Source organism: Rattus norvegicus, chromosome 1 (genome assembly GCF_021556685.1).
Source record: "Rattus norvegicus strain SHRSP/BbbUtx chromosome 1, alternate assembly SHRSP_T2T, whole genome shotgun sequence".
NCBI classification, from domain to species: domain Eukaryota; kingdom Metazoa; phylum Chordata; class Mammalia; order Rodentia; family Muridae; genus Rattus; species Rattus norvegicus.
Window position 1 is genome coordinate 221642636 of NC_141534.1, and position 18898 is coordinate 221661533.

Consider the following 18898-nt stretch of genomic DNA (forward strand, 5'->3'; position numbering starts at 1 on the left):
GGTTTAGTTGAATTGTGCCCCACAGGATAATTCTTGACTAAAAGATCTCTGATTATCCTTGTAGTGGTTCTTGGAAGATTAGCAAAATTTGTTGTACTTTTTCAAGTTAAAGACAAGAAGCTGATAAAATAATAGTATTGGTAAGTACAGGACTCAGAATGAATAGAATAGGTATTCATAGAAATACCTATGAGGAAATTAATTGTAGTTGATTAAAAATTGAGAAGTAAATGGTCATTACCAAGGCTTTTAGAATGCAGTTTCTCATTTGCTGTGGACATGACCATAAAGAAAAATTCCCATTAGGTTTTCCATATGCTACTTGACTAGCAGTTAACATGTTGGGAACATTTTTTGAGCAAATCTTTATCCAGTTGTTACTTATATGTAGATGGTTCTAGAATGTTCATCCCATTACTCCCATGTTCTTATTATGCAGGGCTAAAAGCACAACTGGATGACCTTGAGAAAGGGCTATTTTCAGATGGCCTGGATGGACAGCAAAGAAATCAAACCTACCCCTTAAATAAAAATTTATTGATAATAAATAATTTTATACATTAAAAAAGAACCCTTAACACAATTTATAGGAAGTCAGTGTGTATTTTTGGCTTGACTTTTCCTAGTGCTTTCTGTAGAAAAACAGCTGTCTTTGTACTTTCCTCATGTACTTGCTTCTCTTTGTTGTTTCATCTCAGCTAACTGCCTCTGTAAGAGAAAATTGTGTAATTAGATTGGCACATGTAGCAAAACACTAAACGCCAGCAAATAAAAAAGGAAACCTTAGTGCCTTTTGGTGCAAAAAAAAAAAAAAAAATTTTGAGAAGTAATCACCTGAATTATCTGTGCAGAAGACATACCTATGTCCTTCAAAACATGAAAGAGCTGGACATGACTACTGTAGCATTTGAGATTTTAGTATTTACAGAAAGTTTAAGTCATCAGAAGAATGCATCATAGAAGTTTTTTAATGTATTAGTGTTTTTTAGTTTTATTTATGAATAGTTTGCCTATGTATATGTGCGCTGTGTGCATGGTTAGTGTCCATGGAGGTCAGAATGGGGCATTAGATCCCTACAGTTGGAGTTGAGGGTTATGACCCTCCATGTGGGTACTAGGAATTGAGTTTGGATGCTCTGTAAAAGCAAGTACTCCAAACGGCTGAACCCTCTCTAGCCTTGAAACTAGTACATTTTTAAGAGACTTAAGAATGAAAAATGGAGTAGAGAAAAAATTTAAAGATTCAATATTTATCCTAAAGAATAAAAGATCAGAATAAGGGGTTGGGGATTTAGCTCAGTGGTAGAGCGCAAGGCCCTGGGTTCAGTCCCCAGCTCTGTTAAAAAAAAAAAAAAAATCAGAATAAGAAGGTACTCCTATTTTGGAGCATAAATGCCAAAGAAAGTCAGAGGAGCAGTGAGCACACTGTCAGTTATGATCTCGTGGAAATCATGAGATCAACAGTGAGCAAGTGTGGGAGAGCCTCCTTCGTTTGGTAAGTACTCACTGAATACCACATTCCAGGCACCATTTTACATCGTAGAAATAAAGCTAGGAGTACAAAAAGGCCTTCATGGAGCTTACTTGCTAGTGAAGAATGATTAGTTAACTTTATAGAAAAGTTGTGTGTGGTAACTCATTCCTATTTTCCCACACTATGGTGACTAAGACAGGAGGATTGCTTTAAGTTTGATGCCAGTCTAAAAATATGTTTGTACAACTGTATTTCATTCTCTTTCCTCCTCCTCTTTGCATGTATGTATGTATATATGTATGCATGCATGCTTGTATGTATGTATACATATATATGTGTACACACATAATGCTGAGTTTTTAACCTATGTTAATTAAAAAGTAATAAACCATGTTCTAAACCACTTTCTTGAAGTAGTAGCTGGTTCCAGGAGGCATACTCATGGGAGTACAGATAATCCTGGTCTTACAACAGAGGCAAGAGGTCTAGGTTACTACTAGGGATGTACAAACCAGTTTGAAGGGACTCTTTGATCAATCATTTATGGTGAATGCTAGGCCAGGAACTCATCTCAAAACTGAAAAAGAAAGATAAAGTATTTATCATACATTTCCATTACAACCAGATGTCCTCACACGCAGTAGTGTAATGTTTTGTTTTGTTTTGTTTTGTTTTTGTGGCAAGCAGCCTGGATCATACCCACTGATGGGAGGTAAGTGAAGGGATAGCTTGCAGGATTTAACACTCTTGTTTGTGTTTTGTAGGTGCTGCCATGCTTACTGAGTCCCTTCTCTCTCCTCCTCTATCATCTTCCTTCAGTGACTGTCACCAGCCTTCTGCAACAGCTAATGAACCTACCTCAAAGTGCAACTGCACCAGCACCCTCTAACTCTCACCTCACTGCTGTGCTCCAGAACAAGGTGCTCTTGTCGTTTGTGTCCCTAAGGTTGTGTGGCATCTAAATTTGCCTTGGTAAAATTATGACTACTGTAGCTTTCTCCTACTCAGAAATTACACATTGGCAAAAGCTAGGGGGGAAATAGGTGGATTGAAAAATTAGTTTCTGATGGAATTGTAGAATCAAGTGACCAGTCTTCAACAGTTACTCCTGTCTTCTTTAGCAGTAGACTCCCATACTTGGAAGATTCTTGCTTCAAAACTGTCCTGAAAGTTAGAACTGTCTTGGCATGGGTATGGATGATTAAGGTGTAGATTGCTGCTTGTCCTCTTAGGACTTTTCCCAGAAATTTTCACAAGCTTTTATTGAGTAGCAGTGGCCAGGGCTTGGTCATATGGCGTGCCTAGCTACAGGGAAGCTACATGCAGCTTTCAGTTAATGTCATGTTAAAGATGTAAAGATTAAGACAAAACTCGATGCACTTGTGTTTAATCTCAGCACTCAGGAGGAAGGCTAGCAAGCAGATCTCTGCGTTTGAGGCCAGCCTAGTCTACATACCCAGTTTTAGTTCCAGGACATAAAACCTGCCTACAAACAAACTTCTTTCCTTTTTTAAATTCAAAACCTCTTAGAGGAAACCTAGTAAGGAAAGAGGATCATGGTTTCTAAACAGGCAAGTTTCAGTCCTGGCCTGCTCTTTCCCAGCCTTACGATGCTCAGCTAGTTTTCTTTCCTTCTTTTAATTATTTATTTCATTTGCATTGGTGTTTTATCTGCATGTATGTCTGTGTGAGGGTGTCAGATTTTGAAAGTATAGACAATTATGAGCTGCCATGTGGGTGCCGGGAATTGAACCTGGGTCCTCTGGAAGAGCAGTCAGTGAGCCATCTCTTCATCCGTCAGCTTGTTTTCTCACCTATGTTGTACAAGTGGTGATGCAGGCTTGCACAGTCGTCTTATTATTTAGATGATGTTTGCTCTGTAGTAGGTGCTTGTTTAGAGCCAGGATACACAATGGAGGTGAAGTCTCAGCACCCCTTTCTCCTTTGACTGCCAACAATAACAGGGTATCTGAGGCATAGAGCACACCTATATCCCTCAGGACATGTAGGTAGTTTCTCAAGTGACCAGTTGTGGTCTTCCTGTTATTTAGTCTCTGTATTACTTTTGATAAGAGCAGTAGAAAGCCAGGAATTCATACAGTATCATGAGCCTGGCAAAAATTTGCCTACAAATAGAATGAAGGGAAATTTTGTGGAAAAGATAGATTATCCTTTTTAGTATGAACACAGAAAAGTAGAATGAAATCCCAGAATACTGCCAGTGTCTGTTGGTGACCCGTTACAGATAGAACCTGCACATCTAACCTAGTACTGTTGGCATTTTCATTCGATGCTCCTTCAGGGTTCACGTTGCTGATTTTTAGACTTCTATTAACATCCTTTGTATGTTTGTAGGTCAGACAAGAAAATATTCTGTATGCATACACATGTGCACTGCTGTATGATGTGCATGCAGAGGCTATATCATCAGAGGGTGGCATCAGGTGTCTCTCCTCCACCATTGCTTTTTGGGATAAGTTCTCTGACTAAACCTGAAGCTCACTGATTTGGCTAGGCAGACTGGCCATTGTACATCAGGGATCTGCCAGGCTCCAGTTCTAGAGGTGGAGTCACAGGCACACACCACTGTCCCCAGCTTTTTGTGATTTCTTGGGATCCAAGCTCAGGTCCTCACTCTTGCCCAGCATGTACTTTACCAGCTGAGCTATCTTCCTAGCCCCAGGGGTATGTAATATTTTTTAATTTTCTTTGAGCTTTGATTTTTTTTAACACTTCGTGTATTTATATTTTTGTTAACTTGTTTTGTTTTGCTTTTTGAGCCATTGTTGTGTATTCCAGGCTGGTCCCTAACCTCCTGTATAGTCAAGGATGACATTGAGCATGTAATTGTCCTGAATGCTGGGATTATAGGTATGCACTGTCACACCAGGTTTATATGGTGCTGGGAATTAAACCTGAAACCTTGTGCATGCCACCAACTGAGCTGTATCTCCAGAACCCCGTAGAGCTCTTAATGGCTTTTTTTTTTCCTTAACAAAGTAAAATTTTTTCTTCTAATTTTTCATGAACTTTGACTTTTCTTATTCTATTTTGATTCTTTAAAAAAGGAGAAAGACAAAACCACTAGATTATCAATGACTGGTGTGGAAAATATTTTCACAAAAGGATAGGGTATACAGAAATGGCTGTCTATGCTTGTCATCTGCTATATGAGAAACAAAATTTACAGGAAAGACACACGCTTAATTCCAGGCTTGCCTGTCCTCTCTGTCCAGCTATACAAAGACTTTGGTATAGAGACATTTCCATTTGGTGCCATGGTCCAAGCAACTGACGTGTTAGAGGCTTAGGTGCACTGTATTGAGTTTTGCTGTTGCTTTTAGATTTGTTTTATGTGTATGGGTGGGGTTTTTGGTTTTGGGTTGTTTGGTTTTGCCTGCATGTGTACCCTGTGAATACCAGTGGATGGTTGTAAACTATCATGTAGTTTCTGGGAACTGAATACCAGTGATGGTTGTGAACTATCGTGTAGTTTCTGGGAACTGAATTTTGGTCCACTTTAAGAACAAGTGCTCTTAATTGTAGATCCATTTCTCCAGCCCTTTAGTTACATTGCTAAGTTTCATTCCATCTGATTTCTCTTATAGTTTGGCTTGTCACTGCTCCTAATCCTCTTAAGCCGTGGGGAAGACCTACATAGTTCAGATCCTACTGTAGAATCAACGCAAAATAACCAGTGGTCAGTATTGATTCCTTATCTCCTATCTTAATATTTAAAATTATCTTTGCTCTCCCTCTCTTTCCCTTCTACTTCTCATACTGTTTTGGGTTTTCTCTATCAGGACAGAGGTGATGTTCATGGCAACCCAAGAACTTCTACGGATCCCCCAAGCAGCCCTGGCCAAGCCAATCTCTATACCCACAAATCTAGTGTCTCTCTTTTCTCGCTATGTTGACCGGCAGAAACTGAACTTGCTGGAGACAAAACTGCAGTAAGTTGTGAACATTTCACTCCCTTGGTATCTCAGGCATCACACCATAGGAGGATGAAGCTGAATGAGAGAAAAAGATTGAGACATTAAGTGTGTGTGCGAAAACAAATCACTGTATTGTGTCCAACAGTACCTCAGAAAACGGCAAAAGCTGAGAGGCAACTAGGGTCTTGTATTATGAGAATTCTTATAAAGATATAACTTGAACACAAAAGATTCATCCTTTTTTAACTTATTCATACAAACAAGTCACCTTTCTCTTCATATTCTTAGGCTGGTTCAGGGGATGCGATAAAAGACCTCCAGAGTGTCCTGTATCTCCTTCTGGCTGCCACCTGCACTGCTGACATCACCAATGGAGTGGTTCTAATGAGAGAGGGGAGGTAGCTTAGGACCCAAAGCAAAGTCTTGTGGGATCCTTGCCTGTTTTCAGAAGTTAGCTCTGAATGCCAGATATTCCCTACTGCTCTGGTACTTCCGCTGGGTGGTACTTCTGCTGGTTTCTTTTACCTTCTGTGTTACACTTTTGCATGTCCTACTTTTACTCAATTCTTCTCAGTTTTGCATTTTCTTTGCCCTAGAGACACAAATATAATATCCTTTATCCCATCACCACTATTACAATTCAAAGTAGGTTGTAGTCTACCAAAGGGCTCCTCCTCCCTTTGAGTTCTTCATCTTCCCTTAATAATATGACTATAAGAGAGCCAAAATTAAGTAGAATTCAGGATATAAGTAAATATATACACACCCATACACAAACATTCATATGGTCTCCAGAGGGTCCTTAAAGAATGAGCTTTAGTTTGAAAAGTATTTAGTTAACATATACCTCTAAAAATAAACCAGCTGATATATTTTTACTCTGTTTCTGTTCCATCTTGTCATTTGGTGGATTCTACTTTTCTAATATATAAATACAGGGTACACAGCACATTACATTAAATCAAACTTGTTAATTGGCTGATGCCCAGCTCTAGGCTGAGAGAACTTTTCTTTCTCCCTTCCTGTATTTCCTTTGTTCTTCAAGACCATAATAGAAACAGCACACACACGGTTAAGCCTTTTCCTGTGATGACTACAGTGCTTGAGTCTGTGCCCTCAAGTCCATTCAGGAGTACCCAAGATGAGCCTCACCCAGAGCCTGCTTTCTGCAGTGCAGCTTCTATGCACCTGCACTGTCTTCCTGACGTGACTTCTGTAAGCCATGCTTCTGCTTCTCTTCCCCATTTTCATTTAGTGTCTTGGGTAGAAACCTCCAAATGTAATCATGGCTGCTAAGCTTGGGCTCTGCTCTTCAGTCTGCTCTACCCTGCAGCAGAACTGCTGTCCTGGCTGCTTAGTCTCACCTGAGCCCCATCCACTGGCAGCCAGTGGGGCCTGGGTTTGAATCTTAGGGACACTTCCCTTTCACTCACCTTTCTTCTCCTCAGCAGTCAGCCAGGATAAGGGACTCTGCTCCCTTGGGGTTGCAGTTCTGAAAACTAAATTGAATTTATTTTATATTCCCGTCCTGATCCTACTTTCTGCTGTTCTCACCTTTTTGAATGTAGTCGGGGGACAGGCTATGATATTTAAAGAGAATAAATGTTTTGCACATACCTGTATAACAGTGAAGCCCTCCGTTGCAACCAGCTATCTTTGTACTCATCTCCATTTCTTCTCATTTTGTGGCCTCAGGCTCTACCAGCTGCTCCCCAGTGACAGTCCCTAGCTTCCTTCTACCATCTGCTGACTGTCTCCACTGAGCCTTTCCTACCTTCCCTTCACACCCAATCAAGTAAACACTTGATTATTTTTTCTTCTTTATTGTGCTTTTTGTTCAGTTCTAATTAATAAAAATAAAAGTTTCTAAATTTACATTTTTATAGGGTATTGTAAATAAAACAAATTGTATACTTGAAAATGTCTGCTTGTTTTATACCTTTTTGTTTCTGAGTTCGTTTTTTAATGTTTTTCTATTATACTTGGATTCACTAGCAAAACTCTTAACGTTGGGGAAATACCACTTTGCCCTGAATAACTGATTCTAGATAGATGTCCATCTCTTTTTGCTTTTAAGAGACTTAGGTAGCCACTCTTGTGGTTTGTATTTCTCTTAGCTCTTGCCTTGTAGCTTTCTTCGTTTACTCATTAAAAAACAAAAATGTCTTGCTGCACACATACTGTAATCCTAGAGTGCAGGAGTGTGAAACATGAGGATCATTTATGTATACTCTCAAAGTGAGCATGATTGAAGAATCAGCAAACTCGAAAGGATAGAACAAGACAGAGAATGGAGAGATGGTTTAGTGGTTAAGGGCACTTACTGTTCTTTAAGAGGACCCAAGCTCAGTCCCTAACACCCACGTTGGCAGCTCAGTCATCTCTAACTCCAGTTCCACAGGCTCTGTTGGCCTCTTCTAGTTTCTGTGGACACAAGGGCATAATGCCAGAGTACACATACAGACAAAGCACCCATATACTTTTTTTTAAAAAAAACAGTGGGAAGAATAGTGGGAAGGGAAGTTAGATCCAAGAGTCGAGTATGGGATGTTACTGTCAAGAATAGTGTATAAAGAGAGATGGTTTGTTAAACTTAGCATAAACCCTGTTAGGTAGCTGATGTTGGGGAACATCCACAAGGCTAGATTCAAAATGTCCAGTTAGAGGACCCAAGAGAAATACTATGCCAACACTCCACAATTTAGAGACCTGGAAACTGAAGTTCTAGGAGGAACCAGGACTTGCTGGGTTGGCTAATGGTAAAATCCTAGGTAACTCCTAGTTCTAGGTACTTTAAAGGTTTTTTTTTTTTTAACCTAGCAGTAATGAATATCGACATCAATTAAAAGTTGTGTCTACAAACATGCAACCATGTGGGCCTATGGCCTACAGAGGCCAGAAGAGTTCTAGATAACCTAGAAAAGTACAATTATGGATGACATAGCCACCAATTTGGGTGCTGGGAACTGAACCCAAGTCCTCTGTAAGAGCAAAAACTGTTAGCCTCTGAGCCATCTCTTAAGTCCCAGAAAAATTACTACATGGGAAAATACAATAAAAGGATAGAGCATACCAGCTGAAAGATCAAAGAACCACTTTAATAAGTCTGAACTAGATCCCATATCTTAGTAAGAACCCATATCTACCCTAAATTGCATCCCCCCCCCCAACAACAACAACAAAAACAAACAACTATAGCTTTTGAATCACTAGAATTGCATTCTTAAACATTAGGAAGACCGTACAAAGCTTAAGTCCAAGTGGATCGAGGACCTCCACATCAAACCAGATACACTCAAACTAATAGAAGAAAAACTAGGGAAGCATCTGGAACACATGGGCACTGGAAAAAATTTCCTGAACAAAAAACACCAATGGCTTATGCTCTAAGATCAAGAATCGACAAATGGGATCTCATAAAACTGCAAAGCTTCTGTAAGGCAAAGGACACTGTGGTTAGGACAAAACGGCAACCATCAGATTGGGAAAAGATCTTTACCAATCCTACAACAGATAGAGGCCTTATATCCAAAATATACAAAGAACTCAAGAAGTTAGACCGCAGGGAGACAAATAACCCTATTAAAAAATGGGGTTCAGAGCTAAACAAAGAATTCACAGCTGAGGAATGCCGAATGGCTGAGAAACACCTAAAGAAATGTTCAACATCTTTAGTCATAAGGGAAATGCAAATCAAAACAACCCTGAGATTTCACCTCACACCAATGAGAATGGCTAAGATCAAAAACTCAGGTGACAGCAGATGCTGGCGAGGATGTGGAGAAAGAGGAACACTCCTCCATTGTTGGTGGGATTGCAGACTGGTACAACCATTCTGGAAATCAGTCTGGAGGTTCCTCAGAAAATTGGACATTGAACTGCCTGAGGATCCAGCTATACCTCTCTTGGGCATATACCCAAAAGATGCCCCAACATATCAAAAAGACACGTGCTCCACTATGTTCATCGCAGCCTTATTTATAATAGCCAGAAGCTGGAAAGAACCCAGATGCCCTTCAACAGAGGAATGGATACAGAAAATGTGGTACATCTACACAATGGAATATTACTCAGCTATCAAAAACAATGACTTTATGAAATTCGTAGGCAAATGGTTGGAACTGGAAATATCATCCTGAGTGAGGTAACCCAATCACAGAAAAACACACATGGTATGCACTCATTGATAAGTGGCTATTAGCCCAAATGCTTGAATTACCCTAGATGCCTAGAACAAATGAAACTCAAGACGGATGATCAAAATATGAATGCTTCACTCCTTTAAAAGGGGAACAAGAATACCCTTGGCAGGGAATAGAGAGGCAAAGATCAAAACAGACACAGAAGGAACACCCATTCAGAGCCTGCCCCACATGTGGCCCATACATATACAGCCATCCAATTAGACAAGATGGATGAAGCAAAGAAGTGCAGGCCGACAGGAGCCGGATGTAGATCGCTCCTGAGAGACACAGCCAGAATACAGCAAATACAGAGGCGAATGCCAGCAGCAAACCACTGAACTGAGAATAGGACCCCCGTTGAAGGAATCAGAGAAAGAACTGGAAGAGCTTGAAGGGGCTCGAGACCCCATATGTACAACAATGCCAAGCAACCAGAGCTTCCAGGGACTAAGCCACTACCTAAAGACTATACATGGACTGACCCTGGACTCTGACCTCATAGGTAGCAATGAATATCCTAGTAAGAGCACCAGTGGAAGGGGAAGCCCTGGGTCCTGCTAAGACTGAACCCCCAGTGAACTAGATTGTTGGGGGGAGGGCGGCAATGGGGGGAGGATGAGGAGGGGAACACCCATAAAGGAGAGGAGGTGGAGGGATTAGGGGGATGTTTTCCCGGAAACCGGGAAAGGGAATAACACTCAAAATGTAAATAAGAAATACTCAAGTTAATTTAAAAAAAAAAAAATTAGGAAGACCAAGCCATGGCCTATGGATTTTATAGCCTTGTACTTTGGGAGGACAGTGAGTTTGACTGTGTGGGAAGGCCAAAGTTTAAGAGCTCTTCCTTGTCTAGCTTTGCTTGACCAGTTTGGTATTGTGAACTCCGAGAAACAAGTGTGTAGGATTTCAGCAAGCAAGGCTTTAATCTGATAACTCAGCATCTTAAAATGATCTGAGAGCATTATTTTAACTTTCTTTCCTCATAGAGACAAAGTTATGAGTAGCCTGCAGGTCTCATAACTGCCTCTGCCCTTTAGTTTGCAAATGTTGCACGGAAGGCTATTCAGAGGAGTTTGCTCTTATTCAGTGCGACTCTCCAAGCTCCCACTTTTGTTGAGTTCATTCTCCCAAGAGATACTCACCAAAATTGGGCTCCAGGTCTCCAAAGTGTAGAAAGGAACCAACTGATAATTAATGTGTGGTTTTTCCTTTTCATTGTGAATATAATGTCTTTAAAGTTGCTTAGACTGTATCCATCCAAATAACAAAAGCCGGTGATACTGCTAGCCTAGCATACACAAATCCCTGGGTTTATCCCTAGTACTGCATTAAAACTGAGCACTCCCAGCACTTGGGAGGTGGGGCAAGATCAGAGTCAGTGCCATCCACAGCAGCAGAATCCCCAAACAGTCCATTCCTACTGCTGTTTGTTACCACTAGAACTAGCTAGGTTGTAAGAGCCTATTTCTGAAAATGACTTGGTGTCAAGACAAATTAAGCTGGAAGCTTCCCTATGTGTTACCAGGATTTCATAATCCTTGAAGATGCTGTTTAGTCAGCCAAGAACTGTGATCAGTTGTCTTAGTCAGCTGTGGACCCTCGCTACAGTACAGACCAGCTAGGTGAGCTGGACCATTGCTGGTACAATGTAGTGGGTTTATTGTAGGGGTATGCAACCACTCTCCACTTGGAATTGATGCTCCCACCACAGGAGGTATTTACATCTGATACTGTAACTCAGTCTGAAACTGTAAGCCTGTAACTGGGGAGGTTAGACGTCCAAGTCAGGAAACTACTGCTGCTGTCTTAATGGGTGTAATGTGTCCAAGTTGTCTTCTAAATAGCTATGTGGGTATGCCCGTAAACGAATGCTGCTGTCAGCTTTGGTAAGAGAAACTTTTAGCAGTAGTCAGTGGTGACTTCAGAGACTCGTAACAAGTCAGAAATACTGAGAGTAAATGACTGTTGAGTTAGTGGGGAATCTATATAGCTCCCTACAAGCCTCAGGGCACTATTGCAAGAAGGGTTGGGAAGAAGGAAAAAGACAGGAAGTGGGGAACAGGATAGCATATTGACTCACAGGACTGATGTGGCTGTTGTACTCTTGAAGTCACAGGTCTGTGCAAGGTTAGATCAACACCCTGTTATGGAAGGGAGGAGGCCTCATGGGGGGCACCACACCCCCTGAGGTTTTATACGTAGTTAATAGTTGATGGGAAATGGAGAGATTCTTATCTCAGTGGTGTAGTCTGGTAAATAGTCCCTGCTTCTGTTAAGAAACTCTACCTACATTCCTATAAGGAACCCTAATGAAACTTGAGTCACACACATACACAGACATGAAAATAAAAGAGGGACAAGTTGGGAAGAGGAGGGAGATTATAAGAAAGGGGAAGGAGAGAAATGGTAGAGTGAGTGTGATGTACATGTATAAAGATGCAATCAATTATTATATGGATTAGATGCTAATAAACCCCCACCAAAATCATGAAGCCAAGTGTGTTGCTCTTGACGTGATTCTACCATGAATAGGCACACAAAGATACAAATTAGACAGACTTTGCATTTACCTTTAATATATACCATGGCCATCTTAACCAGTGCAGAGAGCCACCCTGTTTATGGCTCTGTGTTCCACTGCACAGTTTTTAACTGTTGCAAGTCAATCTTCAGATACTTCTTGTCTGTCATCATTTCCTATGAAGAATAAGCAAAGATAAGCCTACATCACTTTACTTTTTTCTAGCTATTTTATAATGTAGAAAGAATACACCTTTTAAAAAAGGATTTGCTTATATACTGTATAAATGTTTTCATGTAGGTGTACCATAAGCCATATTTCCAACCCCAAACAAACTTTCTATTTTGATCCTCTAGCCGTTTGAAACAAAAGAGTCAACTATAATTGTACTGCATCAAAATGATCATCTATAGTCTAGATTCTCCACCATCTGGTGGTAAGGACTAAAACTGGAATTTGTGTTGGAAGATAGTTCCTGATCCTAGATCTTTGTGTGGAGACAGCTAGAAAACAGAATGGCTTGAAGGCCATGTCTGCAGCCTTCCTGACTGAGTTTTAATGTTTGTGCTTTTCAGAAGGCAAACTAATGCCTCTTGGGAATGTCCAAAAAAAGAACTGGGCTTGTGATAAGGATTAGAATCACAGGGATGGGTGTAGTGCTATAGATCTGGACCCTGGGAAGAAGCAAATGGAATTCCTTGCTTCCATTCTGCTGATGTTGTGAAATAAACAGGTCACAGGTGGCTTGTTCCTTCAGTGACTTCCTGTAGTCATTCACATGTGAGCTGCACAAATAGAGAAACTGTCTTGTTCACCCCAAAGCCCAGCACAGTGCTGACACAGCAGGTAATCAAAACAAACAAACACAAACACCATCTGACTGTGAAATGATTGAACTTTGATGAAACCCAGATTAAAGGTGGTATTCCAAGAACCACTTTAAACAGACACAAAATGTCCAGTTGGTTACCTGAGGCCTGTTTCTAAATCCATTGTCACTCATTTTATCAGCAAGCCAGGAACATTCTGACAATGTAAGTCAGAGCTTATGGTTCAGGTACAGCTTCCAGTCCTAGTGGGATACTTGTAGTAATAAGTACTAGAAAGAGACCAGCTGCGCTAATGACTTAGAATGAAGGAAGAGTTTGTACACGGGCTGGGAGTGGGGGAGAGGGGTTAAGTGGGTAATTTTCAAGAGAACAGCTACACAAAAGAAGTCCATGAAAACTTCAAGGAGCTAACAGGCATGGGGTCAGAAAGCCATGCAACTGGGGAACCTCTGAACATCTTGTCCTGAGACCGATAGAAGTTAAAACGGCTCCCTCCTTGCTGTGCATGTCCCAGTGCATGTAGCCTGGACAGCCCCTGCCTCTGCTACTCTTGATGTAGTTAAGTAGCCTGGAGGCCAAATTACAGCTTTAGCTTCCTCTCCCTATAAGGACAAAGTCCAGCAAGCACCTGGAATTCCTCCTCATGCAAATGAAGCGTTCTCAACACCTCAGCACCAGCTGATAATGTACCCTCATCTCCAAACCCCTACCCACTTTCCAAGGTCTACATAGCCCTTGTTACCCCCAATAAAAGAAAGTTGTTTCACTGAAGACCAGCTCAGAGAAGGCTGTTCTCCTGGCACTCGTGCCAGCTGAGATCCTGTGGAACCCACCCTCCCAGATAAGCTTCATTCCTGCCAGTCCAGCCTGGTGTGCAATGGTAAGTGGATTTCTGGAAGGCAGAAGCAGATCTGGCCAGCAAAAGGTGTGGTAATGCAAGCCTACGTGTAATCCCAGTGCTGGGGAGGCTGAAACGATAGAGTCGCTTACTGAATTCATAGCTAACCTGACTACAGAATGAGACCCTGTGTTAAAAAACAAAAACACCAAAGAAACCCTACAGAATCAACTAACTTAGGCTCAGAGAGCCTGAACCAACAACCAGGGAGCCTGCATGGGTCTGACCTAGGCCCTCTGCATATATGTTATGGTTGTGTGCCTTGGTCTTCTTGTGGGTCCAGGGGCTGTCTCTAGCTCTTTTGACAGCTTTTGGGACCCTCATCCTCCTACTGGGTTGATATGCCATGTCTGTTTGCTACCCATGGGAGGACTGTCCTTTCTGAGGAGAGACAGAGAAGGAGTGGAGGGAGGGAGGGTTGGAAGGGAAAGAGGGAGGGGAAACTGTGTTAGGGATGTAATGTATGAGAAGACTAAAACATAAAAATTAAAAAATAAATAAATAAATGTTAAGCAGCCACTAGAGGGAACTGGAGAGATGACTCAGAGAACTGACTGCTCTTGAAGAGGCCCAGAGTGGGTTTCCAGCACCCACATGCTGGCTTACACACATCCATAACTCCAAGTCCAGGGGATCCAGTGGCCTCTTCTGACATCTGTGGGTACTCAGCACACAAGTGGTCCACATGCATAAGTGCAACTAAACAGTCATGCAAATAAGAGGAAAAAATAAATCTAGAACTAAGAAAGAAACCACTGAAGGCCAACATCACTGAGCAAAGGGAGTAGGATCATGTGACAGGCATTAGAAAGGGAACAGGATACACAACAAAAGCTGGGAAGGAACCCAGTCTCACTGCTTTAGAAAGAACAAAACAAAATGAAAACACCTGATATCCTCCTTTAGAAATCACCACTACATAAGTGAAGAAAAAGACCAGAGAAAGTGACGCCTTGACCCTTTTTTGCTGTTATTGCTATAACAAAATTGTTAATGTAGTTAACTTCTAATGAAAAGAGATTTACTTTGGGCCATTTTGCTGGGAGTCCAAGAGCACAACTCCAGAATCTGCTCAGCTTCTGGCTCAGGGCCATGTGCTGCTCTCTGCACAGGGTGGGAAAAGCTCCAGGATGGGCGTGTGCAGAGCTGAGGAACAGAGCAACTGAGCCACGGCACGGCAGGCTCTCCTGATAACAAGCCCACTTCCACGGCACTTCATTAATCCCTTCATGAGAGTGGAAACCCTCTAACCTAATTACCTCTTAAAGGTCCACAGTCTCGCAATCACCTCACATGGGCAACCGAACTTCAGCCTAAGTTTTACTGGAGAAGTTCATACCCACAACAAAATGGGGGTCCTTATAAAAATCTCACAGTTTTCCCTCTCGTGACAGGTGCAGAATCTGCCCCTTTAAAAGGCAAGGTGACTGGCAGGGAAGGGAGAGGCAAAGATTAAAACAGAGACTGAAGGAACACCCATTCAGAGCCTGCCCCACAGGTGGCCCATATATATACAGCCACCCAATTAGACGAGATGGATGAAGCAAAGAAGTGCAGACCGACAGGAGCCGGATGTAGATCGCTCCTGAGAGACACAGCCAGAATACAGCAAATACAGAGGCGAATGCCAGCAGCAAACCACTGAACTGAGAATAGGTCCCCCGTTGAAGGAATCAGAGAAAGAACTGGAAGAGCTTGAAGGTGCTCGAGACCCCAAAAGTACAACAATGTCAAGCAACCAGAGCTTCCAGGGACTAAGCCACTACCTAAAGACTATACATGGACTGACCCTGGACTCTGTCCCCATAGGTAGCAATGAATATCCTAGTAAGAGCACCAGTGGAAGGGGAAGCCCTGGGTCCTGCTAAGACTGAACCCCCAGTGAACTAGACTATGCGGGGAGGGTGGCAATGGGGGGAGGTTTGGGAGGGGAACACCCATAAGGAAGGGGAGGGGGGAGGGTGATGTTTGTCCGGAAACCGGGAAAGGGAATAACACTTGAAATGTATATAAGAAATACTCAAGTTAATAAAAAAAAAAAAGAAAGAAAAATTAAAAAAAAATAAAAAAAAGGCAAGGTGACTAGTCAGCTGTGAAGACCTTTCCCTATATCTCAGCACTTGGGAGGTAGACAGAGGCAAGAGGTCAGGAGTTCAAGACCACTCGTCTACAGGAGACCCTGGACCCTATCTCAAAACAAAACAAAGAGCAAATAAATTTTAAAAAGGTAAAAACCACTGAGGAACTTACTTTTAAAAAAGGTTTACCTGCTCACCAGGGCTCAGTCCTTCTCTTGTGGTCCTGACCTGCCCTCCGTGAGCAAGAGAATCTGGACTGGTTGGGGGTGTCCGGTCCAAGTGGTCACAGGACTCCACGGTTTTCAGTACAACCACCCTACCATCTAACATAACTTGTAACATGAAGGTTTCCCTTTAAACAAAATGTTAGTGAATTTAAATAAAGCCCTAAAGGAAGAAAGAGCCTTTTTTGTCATAATAAAACCCAGCTTTCTAAATTAAAAAAAAAAAAAAAGGTTTACTCCTGGAGCTGAAGAGATGGGTCAGTGTTTAAGAACACTGTCTGTTCTTCCTAAAGGAACAGGGTTCAATTCCCAGCACCAACATGTCAGCTCATAACTGTCTGTAACTGGGATCTTAAATAACTTATTAAAAAATGTGCACAGGTCTACATGAGTGTCAATACCCATGGAAGCCAGAGGAGGGCATTAGAGATCCCTTGGAGGCTGGCATTAGAGGTGGTTGTGAGCTGACCAAGCAGGTACCAGGAGCTTAGTGTCAGAAGCTTCCAATTAAGAGAGAACATGAAACATTGTCTTTCTGGGTCTGGGATATGTCATTTAATATATTTTCTAATTCCATCCACTTACCTGCAAAGTTCATGATGTCCTCTCCTTTGCAGATGAGTGGTATTCCATTGCATATATGTACCACACTTGTATTGTCCATTTTTTTAGTTGTAGGGATGTGGTTGGCTCCATTCTCTAACTGGGTGAGCATAGAACAGCAATGAACAATGATGAACAAGGCTCTGTGGAGTATGATGTCTGTCCTTTGGACAGATGCCAAGGAGGGATAGCTGGGTCTTAAGGTATGTTTAACTTTTTGGGAATTCTCCACACTGATTTCCATAGTGGCTGCATCTGTGGGCAGTCCCACCAACAGTGAATGAGGGCTCAATTTCCCCTGAGTTCTTGAGAGAATCATTTTTGAAGATCACTTGGACAGCACTCAGGTAAGTGAGGTTGAGAGAAGGCTGCAGAAAGTTGGTTGTTTGGATTTCTTAGGCTGAGTGACGGACTGACTGGTGCTGGCTTTGTCTGTTACTGTGCTCCATAGCTTTCGTATATCCCAGCACTGAATTCATGATGTGGCGAAGTTGTATTTCCCAAGCTCGAAGTCCTAACAGATCCTCCAGTCCTAGCCTTGGGTACTTCAGAATATTACTGTATTTGAAGAATGAATTAAAATGAGATTATTAGAGTGGGCTCAAATCCAAGGGCTGGTGTCAAACAGGCAGAGTGGGAGATAGGGAGACACAGGCAACCATCTGAAAGCCAAAGAAAGAGACTTCAGAAAAAAAGTCACCTTGGTCTTAGAGTTCTGGTTTAATGAACTATGAAGTGGGGATTCTACTCAGTAAGTGGGTAAGCTACTCGATAAACCTACGGTTCCTTACAACAGCCCTATCAAATTCATTGCATAGGTACCAAGTTGTTGGTCATTAACAGTTTTTAGAATATTTGTAAAAAATAGTAAGGCAATGAAAGAACCCACACAAACGGTAAACAGTGATTATCTTTGTAAGGTATAATTATAATAAGCTTTCATATTTTGTATCTACATTTCTGAACAATTTTAGATCTTTTCTAATGGTCACATAATAGGTTTGTCCTTAAAGGCAGAGAAGAAAGACCCTGGACATGAATAGTAGAGAAAAGGAAACTCGATTACAACTACAACCACTGTCCAGCACATCTGCTAAGACTTCCCAAAATGCTCCTGAACAGGGCAGGGCTCCACCTTCCCCATTAGTATGCACTTCACAGGCACACACTTAAATATTTTGGTTGTTAAAGTATGAGCATAGGGGAAAGAGGGCAAGGGAGGACCGTGGGGAAGGGTGAGTGAGAGCAAAGTGTAATGATAATATATATATACAGTCGGGCTGGAGAGGTGGCTCAGAGCACTGACGGCTCTTCCAGAGGTCCTGAATTCAATTCCCAGCAACCACATGGTGGCTCACAGCCATCTGTAATGAGATCTGATGCCCTCTTCTGGTGTGTCTGAAGACTTATACAGTGTACTTATAATAAATAAATAAATCTTTAAACAAAAAGACAAAAAATGTTACAGTGAACCCCCTCATTCTGAATGCTAACTAAACAATTAACTTTTAAGAAATAAAGGCAAGTGGGGAGGATACATATAATTCAGTTCCCTATGCTTCTCTTGAACTTTGGGTTTCCCTGTGTACACATCCCCATTCATGAGTTCCATCCTTGCCCCCTTTTATGTGCCAACCTCTGATCGTCCCCAACCAACTTCTTTGCCTTCCAGTCCTCTAGTGTTCTCACTTTCTCCTGAGCTGTTTCATCCCTTCATTGCCAGATTCGATATCCATGGTGTACCTCCTGTTGTCTTGCCATGCCTTCTCTCGCTTGCTTATTTCTATCTGCCTCCTTTTCTAAGTCTTGAAGGGCCCATCCCACCAGTTTCGTGCTCCAGCCCCCTCTTCTCTGTGCTCCTGCTGCATAGACTTTGTCTTCTCTTGCAAGGCTTTTTGCAAAAATGCTCTGAGTTTTCTGGTTTTGTCTTCTGTGTCTAAAGCTTTTCTTTGATTCTACACTTGGACCTGTGTACTGTGCTACAGGAGGCAGACCTCCTCTCCTTCGGTTCACAGTTCAGCCTGCCTTTTCTCCTGGATGCTGGGGACTTGGGCCTTCAGCCCCACCTGTGTATTTCCTACCTTTCTGTCTCCTTTCTTTTGGGGCTTCTTGTTTTCCCTCGTTTAACCTGCCTTCCTCCCAGAAGAG

General features: G+C 41.9%; 1 protein-coding gene, 2 long non-coding RNA genes and 2 other non-coding genes across 6 annotated transcripts in view; 3 read left to right on the forward strand and 2 right to left on the reverse strand.

Annotated features, from left to right (window-relative positions):
- Patl1 (PAT1 homolog 1, processing body mRNA decay factor) overlaps window positions 1-7333 on the forward strand; it is a 31809-nt gene extending 24476 nt beyond the window's left edge. Inside the window, 4 exon segments of one of the 2 annotated variants that reach the window (NM_001108520.2) lie at window positions 2239-2394; window positions 5083-5174; window positions 5278-5427; window positions 5701-7287. In NM_001108520.2, coding sequence (NP_001101990.1) covers window positions 2239-2394; window positions 5083-5174; window positions 5278-5427; window positions 5701-5722 — 420 coding nt within the window. In that variant the 3' untranslated portion in view covers window positions 5723-7287. 2 annotated transcript variants of the gene reach the window in all.
- Window positions 232-353, forward strand: LOC120100383 (small nucleolar RNA SNORA32). Its single transcript, XR_015655770.1, has one exon. It is a non-coding gene; the product is annotated as a small nucleolar RNA SNORA32 (small nucleolar RNA).
- On the reverse strand, window positions 519-2239 carry LOC147997060 (uncharacterized). Its single transcript, XR_015653019.1, has 2 exons — window positions 1987-2239; window positions 519-708 (listed from the first exon to the last, which is right to left on the reverse strand). It is a non-coding gene; the product is annotated as an uncharacterized LOC147997060 (long non-coding RNA).
- A 4812-nt stretch (window positions 7334-12145) lies between the features above and the next one.
- Window positions 12146-18473, reverse strand: LOC147997061 (uncharacterized). Its single transcript, XR_015653018.1, has 2 exons — window positions 16733-18473; window positions 12146-12293 (listed from the first exon to the last, which is right to left on the reverse strand). It is a non-coding gene; the product is annotated as an uncharacterized LOC147997061 (long non-coding RNA).
- On the forward strand, window positions 16113-16236 carry Scarna23l1 (small Cajal body-specific RNA 23 like 1). The gene has a single exon (XR_015655831.1).
- Window positions 18474-18898: the final 425 nt, after the last annotated feature.